Here is a 19,958-nt window from a genome sequence, read left to right as displayed (position 1 = left end):
GGTTGCTAAAATTCATCTTTGAAATATCTCATCTGAAAGTACAAATTTTCAGTAATTCCAGTGTCATACAGGGAATAATTTTGCTTTACAAATTTGAATAGCATTTTTGGTCATAAGAGAAAAGCTCTCAACTTAGTAAGTACCATCTTATGTAAAAATATGCTATACACCATCTTCATGCATAGCAGTCTTTCAAAAATGTGGAGCAAATTCCAATGCAATACCAGGATAATTATTCCCTGGTCATATGACTCAAGTTCAAATTGGTCCACAATAACTTCCTCCAAAACACAATAGATGATTAGAAATCAATAACTTCCATTCAGAGGAAAGAAGCTTTGGATTGAGGAACAAAAGACTGCTTAACCTAAGCCAAATTGTATGACCAAAGAAAAGAAGGGTATACATGTACAGTACTCCATAGGGAATGGTACAAAGGAATTGCAGATTAGGCTTAAAGTTGGCACACCTCAAGGATAAGGATCTATTCTTCCTTCTCTCTCTCTCTCTCTCTCTCAAAAAAAAAGGAGAAAAATCAATGAATACATTAATTAGGTGGCAGTGAATGAAAGCATAAACAAGCACTGTAACATCCCCAAAACTCCTAGCACAGCGTCTAGTATTCTGTACCTTTGGATTTGCTGTCAAAAGAATACAAACCGTGCATGTATTTCCTAGGAGTAACTCTATCTCAACCTTGATATATTTTTATTCTACATATATATATATTTTTTTGCAAAGATTGTTACCATCATTATTTCCCTCCTGCCAATTTAACTTTCTTCAAGTTGTCCTTTTTTGTTTTAAAAGTGTATATTATATTGAGGGGATCTGGGGAGCAGGGAGAAGGGGGGGGGGGGTGGATATGGGAGATGAATAGAGAAGATAAGTTAGAGGATTGTGGTTGATGGCAGTGCAAAGAGGGAGAGATTGATCAGAAATAGGACCATGAAAACGATAAAATGGACACAATATTTACACCTTCATGCTAAAATCTGCCATACATTTGATACACTAGCTAATTTTGTTTCAAGAGAAAATGACGAGTATTCTTAAAATTGCCACAATACACATTTCTTGGGAATATCATGGCCCCAAACATTGAGACATGACAGAATGGTTTATTCTAATGAAACTGACCATATCTATCAAAGACAAAAGGCAGACCAATCCAACCAAAATGACAATTTCTTTGTTTTCTCATCTGCGTTGTATCAACTTATTTCACTTAAACTACAAAGATATCGATTCTAATAAAATGAATCCAGTTTACCAAACTCTAATAACTAATAAATTTACTTTTGTAAAAGCCAACTTACCCTATTATCAAGGTCAAAGAGGTAGGAATCATCTTGTCTTTGGTCAGCATCAGCATCTGATAAAAGCTCTCCTGCATACCTATAAAAAAAAGATGAAAACAATCATTAAAGATAAAAGACGGTACCTGCAGCAAACCATTATTTCTTGAGAAACTTTTCTAAATCAAGGTTAATTGTCAAAATATTATCAAATATCTAAATCTGGGACATTAATGTAAACTTGAAATCTTAGCCCCAAATCGATAATTCTGATGATCACCAACACAGAAAATCATACATGGGAAAAATACATGACATTTGATGGAATTCTGTGCTTATTTTGCTAATTTCTCATTAATTACACATTTCCGTCCAGAGCTATTTGGCACATATTTTTTTATTTATACATAAAAACACTTTGGTGGTAATATGATTGGATTCTGTTTGAACTCATTTTGAGATGTTACCACAACTGTTATTTATCTTTAAAACCTTGAATTCATTGAATGAACAGAGAACGAGTATTGCCACCCCATAGTCAAACACTGACGTCAAAAGATTCACTGAAAATTCCTCTTTCCTCTGGGGAGAATTTCATGAAACAAAGTAAGTGCTCTGTGCCAATCAGATGCAAGGATTTCAGAAGCTTGTAACAGAGCTTGGACACAAGGGGCCTTTCTCATAAAGACTCTTGTAGCTTTGCCATTATGGCAACCAACACGGTAACATGGCTCAACAACTACTCACAATCATGGATTCCACGTAAAATTACAATAAATGTAAACGGTGGATATTTTTTACTTGATTGCTAAGAAAGCATGAATGCTTGTAAGCAAGCAACCAGAGGACCGACGGCTTAAGGTACTCTCCCAGGGACATTAAGGTCCACTCTGATGGCAATGTCTTTATGAATTGGGCCCCCAGGACACATCTCCGGAAAAAAGATGCACACTCGAGTATGCTACCAATCTTTTCTCAATATTATTCTTGTGCTAATGCAAGCATGTACATGAGAAATAGCAGAGAGATGAAAATATAATTTGGAAGGGGGAAAAAGTGGTTAAGGTGGATGCACGTATCTCAAGTTTTTTCACATTCTAGTTCTTTGTAGGTCATGCTTGATTTTACGAACAGCTTTTTCCAACTGGACCCAAGTGTTTGTCGCAACACTAGCAATCAATCTCCAAACTCCTTTACTTACTCGCATATAAAAGATCCCCTCGGGACGTCCTGCATGACCCGCACAGCCCATCCCATCGCTGGGCTACGGAACACCTGCATATGTTTCCTGAGACCCTTCTGGACGACACGGTTGCGGCAGTTCGTCCAGCACCTGCATGATCTGTTACATTCAAAGATCATAGGAGGCTCCTGGTAGTTGAAATCTGGCATCAGACGCCCATCCTAAAAACATGACAATCGCAATACGTTTGTTATTCACATCTAATTCAAATTTTGCCTAAATGGAAGAGATATCTGTTCTCTCAAGAAATAGGACTTCATAGGCAGCTGCCTTATCCGACACACCCTCATAATGCAATTTGTGCACAGACTGGATAGTAAGAGATAAACTCTTCATCCATTCACACTGACATGCAAATAGTTTATATAATCATTGGTGTGCAGACTTATGCAAAATAACCTTACATTAACTGAAATAAATATAACCAGGGCCTTGTCTTACAAACAGTTACGACTGATCCAATCAAATTTGCAAAATGTCCTATGTAAACAAAGGAAAACACACCACATTGTCAAGAAATCAATGACTTTATGGATATACATTCATATCTTGAACAATTTTTGAACAAACATGCATTTTATATGTTGATTTTGCTGGCTTTTCATAGTTGCGATTGATCGGATCAATTGCAACTTTTTGTAAAAAGGGCCCCTGGACCTTCTCTCTTCATAACGAGCTGCATTCTAACACACAATTATTCAACTTGAAATTGTTCAGTAGCAATATCATGAGTACTCGGACAACAAGGACGCGACATATTCCTTATAACTTATTCTACCACATAGGCATGGTAGTGGGCAACGAAAAAAAAAATCTATAAAGGCAGGAGGTGCAAGGGTAGAGCCACTGCGAGGGGTCAGACCCTGCACTTTTGCTTAAGGACCATTAAAGGTTTTTATTTTTGAGGACCTCTGTTTTCGTATTCCTACCATGTGTTTATCAAATGTCATACTTCATACATATATATGTAAATATATGTATGAAGTATATATATATATATATATATATATATATATATATATATATATATATATATATATATGTACTTCATGACATAATGGAACAAAATCAATAAATCAATTAATTCTATTGTTTTATTTTATTATTTTTTTACATCAGATATGAATGGAGCTCTTACCTTATCATACCAGCACCTAACACTACTTCTACTACAGGCACATGCTTCACTGAAGCAGTCATCAGCACAGCTACAACCCTGTTGATAAAAGAATTCAAAGTCTATTGAACACTGGGCAACAACTGAGGAAGAAATTTCTGATTTATTGCCATAATATACAGTTACCATGTCAACACACATTTGAAAACTGCATCCTGACATCTTCACTCCAAGACCATTGTGAGTGTCAAGTCTTATCAGCATTAGACAAAAACTGAGGAAGTAGTTTGATCAGCAATATTTGCAATGGACCAACCACCTGCCCCAAACCCTTGCTGTTGGCACATGCTTCACTGAAGTAACCATCTACACACTTTCAACCCCGTTGATAAAGAATTTTAGGTCAAATGATCACTGAGCAAATATTTCGGAAGTTGTTTGATACGCAATATTAAGACTAGACCAACCTCCTGCCCTATCCACCTACTACATGCACATCTTTCAATGGACCAGTCATCAGCAGTTACAGATAAAGAATTAAACTCAACTCATTTTGATGCCTTTCAATACAAATGTATTATGTATTTTTTTGCTTTATAGCGGGCTAAATTTGATTTCTTGGATCAAAGACCTTGTTCAAACCAATTTAGAATATTTTTTTCTGTAATCATTCCTCTTTTTTAAAATGTTTTTTATTGTTTGTTTTTACCATGTATAATGTCATCTATGTTTGTATCATGATTTGGTCAAATAGATATTAATAATAATTCACGCTGTGTGCGAATAATTCTCTTACAATAAACGGAACACAGAATCTCTGCTAAAATGCATGCTTTTCAGTTGCCATCCGAATTGTGTTCAGCTTTGTTGATATACAGAAGCAAATTCTTGAGGTCCTCTTGCATCAACTACCTCGAGGGATGGCGAACAGAGGAGCTGGCATTTTTTTAGGCAAATGTGAGAAGTTCCTTCTAACCTCCGAAATGACCCGGGATCTATCGGAATAAACTTGAATTTGATTCTATGAACGAATAAGATTTGGGAGAGCATTCTTACCTGCATGTGTTTGATACTCCTGTCAATATTCAGTCTTGACGTCTCACAGTTGTCTTTGACGTAAAGGAAGTCCGTTGGGACACCATCATCGTTGACCGAATTCACGACAGGGATGGGAATGTTCTCGAGGCCATGAGCTATGTCTCTGCATTAACATGAAATATCAAGGTCATTGTTTCATTGTAATTATCAATACTGTCTCTGGCATTTTCGTTTAATCATGTAAGAGTATGACTTCCATATTAAAGAAAACTTTCAAGGTTAGAGTAACTTCTATAACATGCAAGCAATTATTGCCTTCAGAGGTACTGAGGTATCTCGACGTTTTGACAAGTGTGTTCTTGTCGTCTTCAGCATTTGCCTAAGGAAGATACATGGTGTTCCGTGAAACCTACTACACTATTCTTCTTCGCCATGGAAGCCCTCAGAAGTTCTAAAATGATTCACACTTGCAGTTTCAAATAATGGATTCATTTACCTCGACAAGATGACCTCTGATCGGATGTTTCTCCTCTTAATGGCCATCTTCATTCGGATATTAGCTTGGATGGCAAGGTAGACATCAGACTTTGGTTTAGAGCAATCCAGGGCAAGCTCATTCTCATTGTTCTTGATTGTCACATCAGCATGACGTACTAACAGCTGCCTGCAACAAAGCAACACACAGAATACAGTTTATGGGACTGGGAAGAGAGTCAAATGTTTAATTTGACAAAGCAATGTGAGAAAACACAGCTTAGATTAAAATGGACTGGTCAAATAAATGCTTCTTTTCACAAAACCATGTGAGAAAACATGGGACTGGTCAGAAAAGCAAATGCTTCATTTAGCAAACCCACGTGAGAAATCAACACAGTTTTGATTACATAGGACTGGTCAGAATATCGCATGCTTTATTCAACAAACCCATGTGAGAAAATTAGATGTCTTCTGACTCCATGATTTCTGTATTACAGTAAATTTCTCTTTTCAAGGTTATAGTTACTTCTATGTCAAACAATGATTGCCTTGTTACAAGTGCATAAAATCCTATGGCTCATAATGTAATTTGTGCACAGTCTGGAAAGTTAGAGATCCATCCATTCACACTGACATGCAAATAATTTATATAATCATTGGCGTGCAGATTCCTGAATACTAGAACTTAAAATATAAATAAATAAACTATTTGAGGACTTTGTCTCACAACTCATGCTTTATTCTTTCCTAGAAAGCCAGTGAACACTTTTTGCAAGAGTGATCACGAATTTCCTTGTTGACCATAGTAGATTGCGAGACAAATGAATACCCTCTAGCGATTAAATCTAACTTTGTTTCGTACTTGAAACATTTGTGTCTTTAATTGCTTAACAGACATTGTAGTATCCTCTTAAGTTTTTGTGTCTTTAACTCCACATAATGTATGCACATTTATTGTGATTATGATAGGTGTATAATGTTAGTTATGTTAAACTTCCATTCAATGATCATGTTATTATTCAAGTAACTGGTATAAGACTAAATTAATTGTACGTAAAGTGCATTGAGATTCTGTTGAATATATGCACAAGACAGGCATCTATTATTATCATCATATATTATTGCATTCTGAATTCCTGCAAATTTCATCTAATTTCAACCCTACTGGTTACCTATCCAACACCATGGGCCCGTTTCATAAAGGTCTTGAAACTGTTGTAACTTTGCCACAATGGCAACTACCATGGCAACAGGGCTCAGCAGCCAATCAGAATCAAGGTTGCCATGGTAGTTGCCATAATGGCAAAGTTACAACAGTTGCAAGTCCTTTATGAACGGGTCCAGGTGGGTAATTCATAAAGCTGTTCGTAAGTTAAGAATGACTGGGGATCATTTCATGTGGTAAATGGTACACGATACCACAATGTTCATTGGCGATGGTTTAGCACGTAAGAAAGGATCACCAGTCATTCTTAAAGTTGCTCTTAACGTACAAACAGCTTTATGAAACTGCCCCGTGGGTGGAGAGCAGCATATGCATATCAACATCAAAAGACACAAATAATAAAGCAGGAAATGAAAATACAGATTTTGACAGATACTATGGATCATTTTGGAAGCAATTACACTATTTCTAGCTTATATAAGACAAGCTTGATATGTACTTACATGGCACATCCATAGTGATTTTCCCTTGCTGATATATGCCTGAAAAAGAGAGGATATGAACAAAACCACCCAAATAATTCCATATCTAACATTGATCAATATACTTAAAAGAAAAATTTGTAAAGTTTGAAGAAAAAAATGTTAAAGGTTATCTCCTGAGACAAGAATCTATTAATATCACTTGGCATCTTCTCTAAAATCATCGAACTGAATTTGACTGAAGCTGATCTCAAACTAGATTTCACTTATTCAACTCAATCAACATACTTCATGGATTCTTGACTGCATCGAGTTAATATGTGTACCTCTGCCCTTGCCAGATCAAGAATATATCACACACGTGACTAACAGAATCTCAAACACATGTCTACCCCTCCTGGCTTTAATGTTTGTTGGATACATAAATAGTTCATATACCAAATGCTATGGAACTATCTATGGTTTCCCTCCATATCAACCTAAAGGAGAATGAACCCTTTGGAACAAGATTAGATTTTTCTGTTTCAACACAAGCCTACTTGTTCCAAAGGTTTCATTTTCCCGTAACTATATGATACTTAATCCTGCACACTCTCATAATGCAATTTGTGCACAGTCTGGAATGTAAGAGATAAACTCTCCATCCATTCACACTGACATGCAAATAGTTTATATAATCATTGGTGTGCAGATCTATACAAAAAATTAGGATTCTCAACTCAAATTTTTGCCTTCACCCCTAAATCTACTCAGTTCATTGTCACTGGCATTTATAGCCCAAGTTATTACCTGATCTCTCATGTGTCCGTCAGCTTTATTGCGAAAAAGTTATTTCTAATTATGTAATCACCTCTATCGACTATGACGTTTGACATCGTGACCCCAAGTCTATGTAGATTATTGTCTTTCCAATATGCATACTCAAGACTAATTTTGAAGTTGATCCATCAACTTCAAAGTTGAAGTTCTTTAGTTATCACTACATGTACTATGCAAACGGAATGGACAGAAGAAAAGGCAAAACAGTGCTACTAAGAAATGTTCATAGAGACTGAAAATGACCTTCAATAAGATTTACTTTGCAAAAAACCAACATAATGGTCTGTAAATCAAGTGCCTAGCTCTAAAATGGGATTTAAATCGAAAACTGGCATCAACGTAACAAAAATAGAGATTAGAGGGACTACTCATATCTTCACATGTGGATTTGAACTTACAATGGAGTGTCTCCATGAACGTTGAGAGCATTGAGATGGTCCGTGTTGTCTTTGTTATTATTCAAGAACACTTCCATCACGTCTTGGCAGCCCGAGTATGCAGCCCAATGTAGACCAATGTTCTGCTCCTGAAAGTTAAAATATGATCGGTCAATATCACCCCTTCTGACTTGTGAATTCTGCAATTCCCATAGGCTTTGTACACGGACACAATTAATGGTTCTTGAAACAATTGAAAAGTAATTCTCTCTAACGGGGGGCGGTGGGGTTATTTTTTATCCTCAAAACATTTCTCCATCATGCTCGCATCACTCCTATCCCCATACACATTAACTGCCATTAACTGCCAATCTCGCGTCGGTCATGGCTATATGCCTGCAATCTCAAACACAGTTGGTATGAACTTTGGAACATTTTGGAACATTTTCATAGACAATGGCCAGATGGCAGGTTGGCTAACCAAGTTTAGTGAAATATAATGAGACCTATAAAGAGTCAAGAAAGTAAAATATATTAGTGCTGATACAAGCTTTGAATATCAATACCAGTGTCCTTTCATGCGGCTTTTAGTTATCTTTCAGGTATCTTTCCTTCCCTTTCTAAATTGTATAACAAATGGGCACAAAAATATCAATGTCAAAGGCCATCGCATTTGATAGAGCTAAGCAGAGCTGCCAACCAGTACATTTTTGGCGCATTAAGTACGTTTTTGCAACCAAAACACGACAGTACATTTTTTCTTTTAAAAATTTGATTTTTTTTTTGAATAGTAATTTATGGAGAAAAATCATCTCTATATGTCTCTATTTCATAAAACTTACACAAATATGGTTATTGGGTGAATTTAATTTCAGGTAACTGTTGTTTTTTCTCAATCATTTTGTTTAAACCAGGGTGATATATACACATGTTTCAATGTTGTTGTTTTTTCATCTGCAAGAGCAGTGCGCATTTCAACTCGCATGCAGCTTGAGCGGGCGCGCCGCGATTTGGACCTTTTTTTCAATTTTAAAATGTTGGCGGGCCTGCTATCTGCATGGCAGTGCGCATTTTATTATGAAATGCATTTGTTTTGTTGGAAAATGCAGTTTTTTTCATCACAGAATACAGTTTTTCATTCCCAGAGGTTGGCAGGTCTGGTTAAGCCCTGTTAAAAGTCAATTTACAAAAGGGTTTGCATTAAGAAAACTGACTTGAATTTGTTAACATCAACAATTCAAGTCAATCATTCTGGTTCTGATAATAATGAGGATTTTATTTTTGACTTATAGGTTTTACAGCAAGAACAGCAACACAACTCTCTCTAGAAGTTAAGATGATGAATTACCTTATCCCTGACGAATGGATCAGCTCCATGTTCTAGTAGATACCTGACCGAGACAGCATTCTTGTAATCAGCACCCCAGATAACTGGCGTCCAACCACCATTATCCTGCACACATAATCATAAAGCAATTACAAATATTTTTCTTGAAGAATACGAGATGAGGTTCAGAGAAAGAAATCAGTAAATTAATGCTTTTATCTCTGCAGGATGAAAATGTACAGCCAATTGTAGCATTGTCATACAAAGAGAGAGAAAAAAAATGTTACCTTGAAACACTGTATAATAGTTTTTTTTTTAAAATTCCCATTTCTCCCATCAAGTTCAGCAAGGTGCCAAGGAATGAGGAAAAGAGTCATCAAAATGTTACCAAAAATTTACTTCATTTTTATTTTGTTAATTAGTCATAGCTGAAAAAAGCTCTATATGAAAAATACTTGAAAAGGTTTGGCATTTATGTATTGGGAATGATGCATCACCACATCGTCTTTCTTACATTGTTATTGAAATACTCAAATTAAAATATCCTGTAGCCCTAAAGTTAACTCTTTTAAATGTACATTAAAAAGAAAAGGTTCTATAAATAGAATGTAAATGGAATGAATGACAAACTTTCAAGTTGTGTAATTACCTGTAAATTAAGATCAATTTTATTGAGAGTGAGGAGGTAGCCAAGCATCTCCATGTTACCATTCTTGGTGGATATGTGAAGAACTGTTGACCCTTCATCATCCTATAAAAAAACAAATGCCACGCAGATTGGTAAGTTGGAATAGTCAATTGAAATCCACTTTTTTTTTTAGGATGAGTAAGTTCATGGTTATATAATTGAAACGTTCGTTTTATGTCCGAGTAATACAGAACACAGATCTATTTTTTTTTTGCATCTGACCATAAACAGAGATCCTGAAAATACTAGCAACCCAAAATAACATAGATACATGGAAGTCATTGTTCCCATTAACTGAATGATGTAAAGTCTTTTCCCATCTTCTTCCCCCATAATTATTAACAATTATCGCTGGATCAGAAATATAGAATTTTCTGTCTTCTTCGTATGCTATATATGTTGCACACATACATTTACAAATTCTCTATCCAATGGGGGAAGGATGTGTAGGTGTGAATTTATAATTTAATTTTAATTAATAAACGTACATCATTTAAAATATAAAAGCACTGTGAAAAAGGTAGTTATATTTCAAGTTCCCATATAACCTTACAAAATTAATTTTAAAAGTCGCCATATTATAATCTTACCTTATGATTTACATTTGCACCACAGGTGACCAAGTACTGTACACAAGTGAGATGAGAGTTATCAGCTGCAGAATGCTGGGCGAAGAGAAATATATCACAAAATGTTAACATCAAGCACAGATCAATACCCGATAGCATAATGGAATCGGTTAAAAACAAGTCCTCTTGCAGCAAATTTTCCCCTCCAGCAACTTTGAAATTCAGGGTCTATTCCACATATAGAATATTGGTTCACTGAATTTAGGGTCTATTCCACATGTAGAATATTGGTTCACTGAGCTGTCAAATCAACAAGGTGTGGTCTCGCCTGATTTCACGATCAATAAAATATGCAATATGACACCTAGATGACCTTTGACCCCATCATCCTCATGAACACACACATGTGGTATTACCAAAGGATCATTTGAACCAAGTGTGATCAAAATTGATGTAGATATAAAGGAATGAGAGCAGTTTGAGCAAAAACTTGATCTTTTGAGCCCCTAGATGACCTCTGACCCCATCATCCCCATGGACACACATGTGGTATTACCAAAGGATCATATGTACCAAGTCTGGACACCATTGATGCAGAAAAAGTCGAACAAACACTTTTAAATTTTTGTAACAGACTAATGTACGGACAGACTAACAGTCAAACTTAGTTCAGGTGCGACAACAATCAGGTCAAGATGTCTGACCCCCAAGTTTCTTATTTTAATTACAACTTCACTCCATGAACTGATCAAGCCATGAGTTTGAGACCTTTCAAACTTTTCATATGAAAATATAGACATATCATGATCACAAGATCTCATATTGAGTCGTATGGTCGGACATACATACTGTCGGGAATGTCTCTGATTCTCATGGCGTTCATTACTAAGAGCATTTCAACAAAATCATTGTACGTACCAAAGGAGTAGCTAGATTTGCATCTACAGCATCAATGTTAGCACCAGATTGAAGTAGAAGACAAATGATATCAAGGTGACCTTTAGAAGCAGCGCCATGGAGAGGTGTTTCAAGGTTATGGGAGGGGAACCGATAGTTGGGATCAAATCCTTCACCTGTAATGCAAGGAAAAACCAAAAAGAAAAAAAATTATATCAAGGTGACCTTTAGAAGCAGCACCATAGAGAGCCGTTTCAAGGTTATGGGTGGGGAACCGATAGTTGGGACAAATCCCTAACATGTAATACAAGAACAAACCAAAGGTAGAACGATATCAAGATGTTATTTAGAAGCGTTACAATGAAGATGTGTTTCAAGGTTATAGGCGGGGAGCTGGTAGTTGCGATCAAATTCTGCACTTGTAATACAAGAACAAACCGCTAGTTGGGATCAATTCCTTCACTTGTTATAGAAGAACCATCCAAAGAGAATTAAGCATATTTCTTTGTCTGTGTCATTCCCACATGAGATATTTGAGTCAATTCCTCTCCTACCCAAAATAAAAAAACCCTTTAAACTAAGTAATTTTAGTCAAGCATAACAATAAGTTTTCACTCATAGTTTTTATAGTTATGGACTATCTTACGCATCTTAGCATACTATCTATGCATTGAAGCATGGAATTTCAGCTTAAATTTGACAATTCCATGGAATGTACCTTGACAACGATAGATGGAAGAATATCAATATGCAAATTAACATCTAATTGGGAAAGGGGTTATCGCCAGGGTCATTTTAGTGATCCATGGTCAGAAAATCAAACATTAATTGTTCAGCAGCAGACAAAGGCATATCTTTGGAAAATGACAACCTAAAAGCTAAGAATTCTATATCTTCTTTACCATATTAAGTACTTACTAAGCATTTGTAAGACTTTGTCCACCTCTCCATTTGTTGAGGCCATGTAGAGATTCTTTGGATGAAACCTCTGTCTTCTTGGACTAGAAAAAAAAAATGGACAAAGTATAGAGGATAGAAATGGGCATTTTGATATGATAAATCAGGGGCGGATCAAGGATTTTCCAAAGGGGGGGGGGAATTTTTTTTGAGGGAAAATTTGACAAGCCGCCCCCCAAAAAAAAGTCTCCTGGACCCGCCAGTGTGATAAATATAATACTACTGGCCCTGAAACAAAAGGTATAACCTAAAAACTGATTGCAATCAGAATCAGAAGTCTATCGGGGCATTTTCTTATCAGTTTTGGGGGACTTGCGGTTGTAAATTTCTCGCAATGCCCCATGTTGTAAACATTGTACATATTGAAATTATCCATTAGTTCTCTTGTGCAATACGGCTCGTAATTAATGTGATTCTTAAGCCAGAATTTGAAGTATTATACTTGGGTAAAATACTTAACCATCTTTGGTATACAATTGTATTTTCATGCTCAGGTTAGTTGGAAACAAAAACTTATATATGTGATGTCTAATGGAAAGTCATTACTTTCAAGTTGTTGGCCTGCTTTGATAAAAGCTCTGCACTGTCTGCAGGCTCCAATTATAACCAGAGACAGTAGTTGAAATTGCACACTTAAAATAAGATTTTGAGGTTGTAACCACCGCATGCAGAGAACTGCATGGAACTTGATTTCTATTCATTTTTGGCTGAAAACAGGGCAGGGTAATGAGCATGATAAAAATGTCCCTGCTAAAAATGCAAACATTTCTTGAAAAGTTTGATCCAAATCACGAAAGCAAGTGACTTCATGTTGTTTGAACCTGATTAAAACTGACATGCAATTCTAACCAGGGCTCCGTAAAACAAAGATTAGTGATCAATCGCTAAATGAAAAGACCAATCGAAATCAATATTACACGCGCACTTGGTTCTAAATACTGACCAGGAACCAAGCAGAAGAGTTCTTTCATATTTGCAATTCATCGCTAAACTTTGTGCTACGGGGCCCAGGAGAGTATTTCTAGTCACTGATTTTCAATGAAAGGTGTTATAAGCTACTGAAATCCTTGCATCTGATTGGCTCAGAGCAAATTAGTCAGTGAAAATCACAGACAAAACTTTTCAAGAAACACTCCCCTGAACTGGTGACTAAAGGGACTCACTTGATGGGATCTAAAAAGTCCAAAGCCTTCTCTAGGGTGTCCTTGGAGGGACCAGCTGGCAGTGACGCTGTGAAACAAAGAATACAATAAAAAGATTGAAATGATGTATATGAAAAAAAAAATAATTCGAGATAAATGCAAGTAACAATCTCGCAATGAGTTTGAAATGAGTCCAATAAAATGTCCACCAAATCGTTCCTATGTATAGATGAATAATATGTGTAAATGATTCCGAAAGAAAATATGTGTTTGCTGAGAAATGAGAAAAAAAAGGCATTGCCTTCCGACTAGGTGTCGGGTCTTTTTAAGCAACAATACTGACTGATCTTCTGAGCTAGAGGCAGGGCGCACATTTCTGTTCAAAACAATAAATACTGACCATTCTTTGATAAGCTTCAAGTTTTGAAATGTTACTGATCAAAGAATTTAATTGCCACTTGACATTTTTTCTTTCATGATTTTGTTTTAATAGTAAACCATAAGTGAAATTCTTCCCCTTTTGTTTGTAATTAAAAACAATAATAACTTCAGTTTTTTCAGCTACTTTGAATATTGTATCAGAAACAAAACAAAAACGGATCGGAACTAAAAGTTCAAACTTTAACTAAACAACAAATGATGAGTTAAAACAAGCAAAATAACAATTTACCTGTAGTAATAACTATGCCATTTTTTAGTGTGAATTTCTTTGTATTCTCCTGACTTTGTTCTGCAACACCATTCTCTGTAGCTTCTCCTTGAGATTTCTTACTTGATGAAATCCTTGCTCTAAAGTAATAACAAGAAAACAAGAAAATCAATGCTTATCCTAAAGATTCATGTCATGTAATTACTATTAATATGCTTGGTTCAACAAGATGAAATTAATCTAAAACCGTCAAATTATATAATAATAATATTCAGTTCTTTGGAATGCATAATACTACGAGGGAGGAAGGTTTGTTTATCTTTTATTTTTTTTGGTAGGGCTAATAGAAGCTCTTCTTAAAAAGCTATGTTTTTAACACAGATTTGAATCTTTTGAAGTCTGTTAGTGATCAGATATCATGAGGTAGGTTGTTCCTAAATTTTGATGTCATTTTCCAAAAGGTTATTAATACCCCCGCCGTATACCGTTACCATGGCAACACGATTTCCAACACATGGCAAATGTCCTGCACATCTTTACCTCAAGACCAATGTGTGAGCAAAATTTCATGAGATTTAGTTGAAAACTGACTAAGTAGTATGAACGCAAGATTTCTACCTAATTTGGGAAATATATGTTGTTACCATGGCAACATGATTTCTGACACACAAAAATGTGTGTTTCGGATATCTTTACATTAAAACCATTGTGTGAGCAAAATTTGATGAGAACTGTATGAAAATTAATGAAGTAATTCAAACTGCAAGATTTTCACCCAATTTTCACCATATTTGGGGCATACAATATGTTGTTACCATGGCAAAATGATTTCTGACACCCCCATTCTATGTCTAGCACATCTTCACCTCAAGACCAGTCAATGTGTATGCCAAATTTCATGAGAATTGGTTAAAAACTGAGAAAGTAGTTTGATGTGCAAGATTTGCAACGGACCAACTGCCCGACTATACGGTGATTCCATATACCCCTTCAAATTTTGTTTGGCGGGGGTATAGAAATACTTGATATGGTCTTATTATCCACCTCAAAAAGTGATTACAATAGATTATCTGATATCTGGCAATTATGCCTCAATCAAAAATTGTGTATAGGGAGTAGTTTAGGGTTGAATTATTAAAGGTTTGCACAAAATGAAGTAGCACAAATAAATTTCAAAGAACTGTAATAAACAATGAAACTGAAATAGCTAGTAAAAGAACATAAGAAATAAAACCTTTTCAAGTACTGTTTCAGATCATCTGATAATATTTTTAACGGAAAGAATCTAAGACTTATAGATTGGTACATTTCAAATTATAATACACATGCTCAAACAATTTTCCTAGTATCGAAATTGCCTTTCTTTTTAATATTGACAACTGATGATCCTTACCTCGTAGAACTTTTTTCTTTGGCACCACCAGCAACAGCCTCTCCACCATCACCGGCACCCCCTGGTGTAGTACTAAGAACCGACCCCGAGATCCCGGTAAGGGTCTCCAGGAGTGCCCTCGGAAGCTTGATCTGTCCGTAGCTGAGGAGGACCGACCCTGGTAAAGTCTTCATCTTCTCCAGCTCAGGGGTGATGGGGAGTTTGATCTCCTTGGCGAAGGTTGCATCGTCGCCGCAGTGTGGACAGTAAAGGGTGCCCTCGATCTCTCGGATGCACTCTTTGTGGAATGTATGGTGGATCTTCTCAATGGTGCAAGACATGACTGTACCCTGATGATCAGAAATAAATAGAAGGGTGTTTTACTAAACAAGGATTGAAAGCATTGCTTGGTGAAGGTTGCAGAATAAGCACTAGGTGGACAATAGAGAGTGCCTTTGAACTCTTGAAAGCACTCCACGAAATATATGACAGATCTCCTCTATGGCACCAGACCCAACTGCAACCTGATAGATACAATGATCAGAACAAATATAGAAATATTCATGCTGCTGGCTACCAGATCCACCAATGCAGGACAGAACTCTACGAACATTCCTTCTTTCCAATATCTGTCAGGGCATGGAATGCTCTTCCATCAAGCTTCATCAATGCGTGAAATCCAACAGCCTTCTGTCAAAGTTTGGTGGAAGACAGACGCTAAACCACCAATAATGTTTACTTGCACCTTGTAAATATGCACAGTGCCCCTGAGCCCAGCTACTCACACACATTGCATCAATCATATCTGTGAGAATCTTCAGGCTTGTTGAAGGTGGCAGATCAACCCCGAAGAAGAGGAAGGAGGCTCGCAAGCATTCCAGACCTTGGATTGCAACTATCTGAGGGATGATACCTCCAAGATGGGGCTTGCAACTTAAAAATACATTTCTTTTTGCAAACAATGTACAGAATTTGAGTCAGTGTGGTTGATAACTATTTGCAACACAGATGAATAGTAACTGCTTCCCTAGGCCCCAAAACACAGAGCCTAGCAACTGATCATGGGATTATTGTTTACACTTGATCATATCAGTCCCATATCAACGCCATCAATTTGGTGGATTCACAATACGGTGCGCATCTATCGGTTGGCAGCGGACAGGCCAATTTGTAACATTTGGCTCAACATCACACGTAGGCTAGGTGCATAGTGCTGGTGTAAAGATGCTTCAAAAAATGCAATCCATATGAAAAGCGGTGGATGAATTCACCGAAAACGGTCTAAATTTCCCAAAGGAATCTGCAGCAAATTTTTCTCCCACCCTGCTAAACAGCATAATTTTACGCACACCGGCCAAGGCGCGTCGGTCAGCGCAGCATAATGCACTAATATAGGGTATTTATATTGCGCACATATCCACCTTGTTAGGTGCTCAAGGCGTTCCTATATTACCCGGCTAAGCTAGGCGTTCATAGCGCACACAGCTTTTTAAGGAATTACTTCCTACCGGTACCCATTTACCTCACCTGGGTTGAGTGCAGCACAATGTGGATCAATTTCTTGCTGAAGGAAATTACGCCATTGCTGAGATTCGAACCCACGACCCTCTGTTCAAAGTCCGAAGACTAATCCACTGGGCCACAACACTCCACTAGCGCGCTCAGCAGATGTCGACTTTTCCCCCATGAGGTATTGCAGATTTCGGCCTGTCCTCTGCACCGGATAGGCGCACCGTATTTTGAATCCACAGAATTGCAGAAATCAATCCCATGATCAATCGCTAAGCTTTTGTCACAGGGCAGTATGACTTACCGTTGAACAGAAACATCCACATCCTGGGCAGCATTTGTGTTCAATCATCTTCACTCTGTAAAATAACCAAAAAAAGTTTGATTTAACATTGTATATTTTTTCGATTATAGAAATTCATTGATCACATCCTTATACACAAGCTTGATTTACTGAGTTATGATGCTGATGTGAATGACGGAGCATGCATGACTGACACAAGCACAGATCGGCTAACCATATAAAATGAAATTTTACAACACCTTCAGAAGAAACTGTCTACTCCTGGAAATAAACGGTTTAAAGTTTGGTGAACATCCAAGAATTCCCTGACATAAAAGAACACTGTAATCTCACCTGTGATCAGGACACAGTGCTCTGTATGGGATTCTTGTTGATGGTCTTAAAACTGTCATTGACTCCACCTTGTTCCCACACACAGCAATCTAGCAAAAGAATATGGAGAAATTCAGAAACAAGGTCTTTTCTCTAAAATATATCATTATCGTATTAAAAACTTTCATGATCATAGCTGACTCAAGTATAATTTTTTGGAAGTCACCATGTATTGCCTATAATTTTAAGCTAGGACATACAACATGCTTCAAGTTTATTGGTAAGGTTCAAATTTCAATTTCAATTTCAATATGGCAAGATATCCTTGGCTCCTTAAATCTTATTGACTTTGTTCATACAAATGTTGCTGTACTTTGTTGATGAGCTTTGACCTGCACTGTCCGAATGAACCTCCACACATTTTAACAGCATTGTGAAGGTTTTGTCAATTCACATCTTTGTCTTTTCCACTGAATAAGCATGAGGTACTCACATTTCCTTTGACAACTTCTAAAGCCTCACAGGTTGTGGCTACCACAGTGGCAGGCCTCGCCTGTTCCATCTTGCAGCAACACAGAGGAGGTTCCAACTACGTATCAAAAAAAAAATTGACATATTAAATTTGTATAACCATGGTTGACTGACAAGAGTATCAGTGACACTTACAAAGAGCATTATTGTACAGTGACACATTCAAAGTGCACTATTTAGCAAGCTGGTGATGTTATCACCCCACTCATTCTTTTGTATTTTATTATATGTAATCATATTTATTACAACATTTCTGACAACAATCTAATTTATTTAAGTAAATTTAAATAAAACCAATTATGGAATTATAAGTGCAGTCTCAAAATCATCTAGAATGAGGACTTCATTAACAGAAAATATGTTTTAATACTCGTATGAATTGAGAATTAAAAGCCACATCCCTGAAATAAAATATACTCTGTAAATTCATCACCCCAAAATATCAATATTTAAAATCAAAAGAAGTACTTATGATTCCATAACTACTTAGAATCCCAAATCCAAATATGAACAGCTTTCGACACACCAAGAGGAATGGCTTACCCCGCGTTTTGAGTAATCTCCTGCAGAATCAGGGAGGGTCAATGCAACCGGGCCTTGCTTATCTAATACAAGAGAGATAAGGGAGGTTTCACAAAGTTGGACTTAGTCTGAGGGTGCATTTAATTAATTTTCATCAATTAGAATCTAAAACCCTAATCACATTGCAAAATGCTGACCCAAAAGCTTGGTTAAAAAGGTTCAAATCATTTGTCATCAAAATTGCTTTCTCGCTCATTCGAAGCCCACTCACTGCACAGTAAAGTGCAGTTTGACAACTTTGACTCAGAAAGTACATCCAATAAAGGTCGAATTGGCACATACATGTACACCAGGGGAGTGTTTCACAAACATTTAATATGACTTAGAGTCGCACTTAAATACCGAGTTGCATACGGTATGAAAGGCTTGACCGCATTGGTCAGATCGTGCCATGAGGACGCGCACTACTGTGTATCTATCAATAAGATCGCGCGTTGCATATCATGTACGCGTCGGCATTTAAGTGCGACTTAAGTCATACTTAAATCTTTGTGAAACACCCCCCAGGACGTTTTAACCTGAAGCAGACCACAACAGTGATGTTGAGTAGCCATGATTCAGAGCTCTATGGCATTTTATCATGATACAGGACTCTGTAGAATTGCCCTTTAAATAGACCCTTTCCAGCAGTTAATAATTGCATATAAACTTATTTCTACAAGAAGCAAAAGAAAATTCATATGAATGCAACTGTATTTACAAATGTGATTGTAAAAATGGGTTTCTCAGGTTAAAATGTCAGAAAAACTGTGTGTGGTGGATTAATTCTGCATTGCAAGCACATGTAATTACAATAAGAAAACAGGTTAATGTCTACTGTGTATTAGTGGAAGGATGGACTTTGTAGGTACAGTAGACTGTATTCAAGTAAAGATGGGATACAGGTACTAAGCCAAGTGTGAATGGTGGGGTAAAAATAACTGATTAAATGCGTACAAAATACAACTGCTGGTTAGGCTGAAGTTTGGCATAATTGTGGGTACAAAGATATCAAATGGTATGATTCATAGGATTAGGTTAGCATTGTTACAAGTGTAATACAGAAACTTGGGTACATTTTATTTTTGGGTACAGTAAACTGTGGATACAATTAATTTTTGATA

The 19,958-nt window shown here is 36.7% G+C and overlaps 1 protein-coding gene across 3 annotated transcripts in view; it reads right to left on the bottom strand.

The window, feature by feature from the left end:
* The window catches only part of LOC121428696 (histone-lysine N-methyltransferase EHMT2-like), a 63,339-nt gene that overhangs the window by 23,488 nt on the left and 19,893 nt on the right, over positions 1-19,958 (bottom strand). For all 3 annotated transcript variants that reach the window (XM_041625504.1, XM_041625505.1, XM_041625506.1), the window contains exons 4-22: positions 18,817-18,878; positions 18,236-18,331; positions 17,764-17,852; positions 17,431-17,485; positions 15,639-15,967; positions 14,267-14,385; positions 13,618-13,684; positions 12,416-12,498; positions 11,519-11,673; positions 10,622-10,696; positions 9,993-10,094; positions 9,365-9,469; positions 8,038-8,165; positions 6,842-6,880; positions 5,193-5,360; positions 4,715-4,859; positions 3,680-3,757; positions 2,500-2,702; positions 1,320-1,398 (exon numbers count right to left, since the gene is read on the bottom strand). In XM_041625504.1, coding sequence (XP_041481438.1) covers positions 1,320-1,398; positions 2,500-2,702; positions 3,680-3,757; positions 4,715-4,859; positions 5,193-5,360; positions 6,842-6,880; positions 8,038-8,165; positions 9,365-9,469; positions 9,993-10,094; positions 10,622-10,696; positions 11,519-11,673; positions 12,416-12,498; positions 13,618-13,684; positions 14,267-14,385; positions 15,639-15,967; positions 17,431-17,485; positions 17,764-17,852; positions 18,236-18,331; positions 18,817-18,878 — 2,177 coding nt within the window. The remainder of the gene's footprint in view (positions 1-1,319; positions 1,399-2,499; positions 2,703-3,679; positions 3,758-4,714; positions 4,860-5,192; positions 5,361-6,841; positions 6,881-8,037; positions 8,166-9,364; positions 9,470-9,992; positions 10,095-10,621; positions 10,697-11,518; positions 11,674-12,415; positions 12,499-13,617; positions 13,685-14,266; positions 14,386-15,638; positions 15,968-17,430; positions 17,486-17,763; positions 17,853-18,235; positions 18,332-18,816; positions 18,879-19,958) is intronic.

This window comes from Lytechinus variegatus, chromosome 15, assembly GCF_018143015.1.
Source record: "Lytechinus variegatus isolate NC3 chromosome 15, Lvar_3.0, whole genome shotgun sequence".
NCBI lineage: Eukaryota > Metazoa > Echinodermata > Echinoidea > Temnopleuroida > Toxopneustidae > Lytechinus > Lytechinus variegatus.
This window is presented reverse-complemented; position numbering and strand designations above follow the sequence as displayed.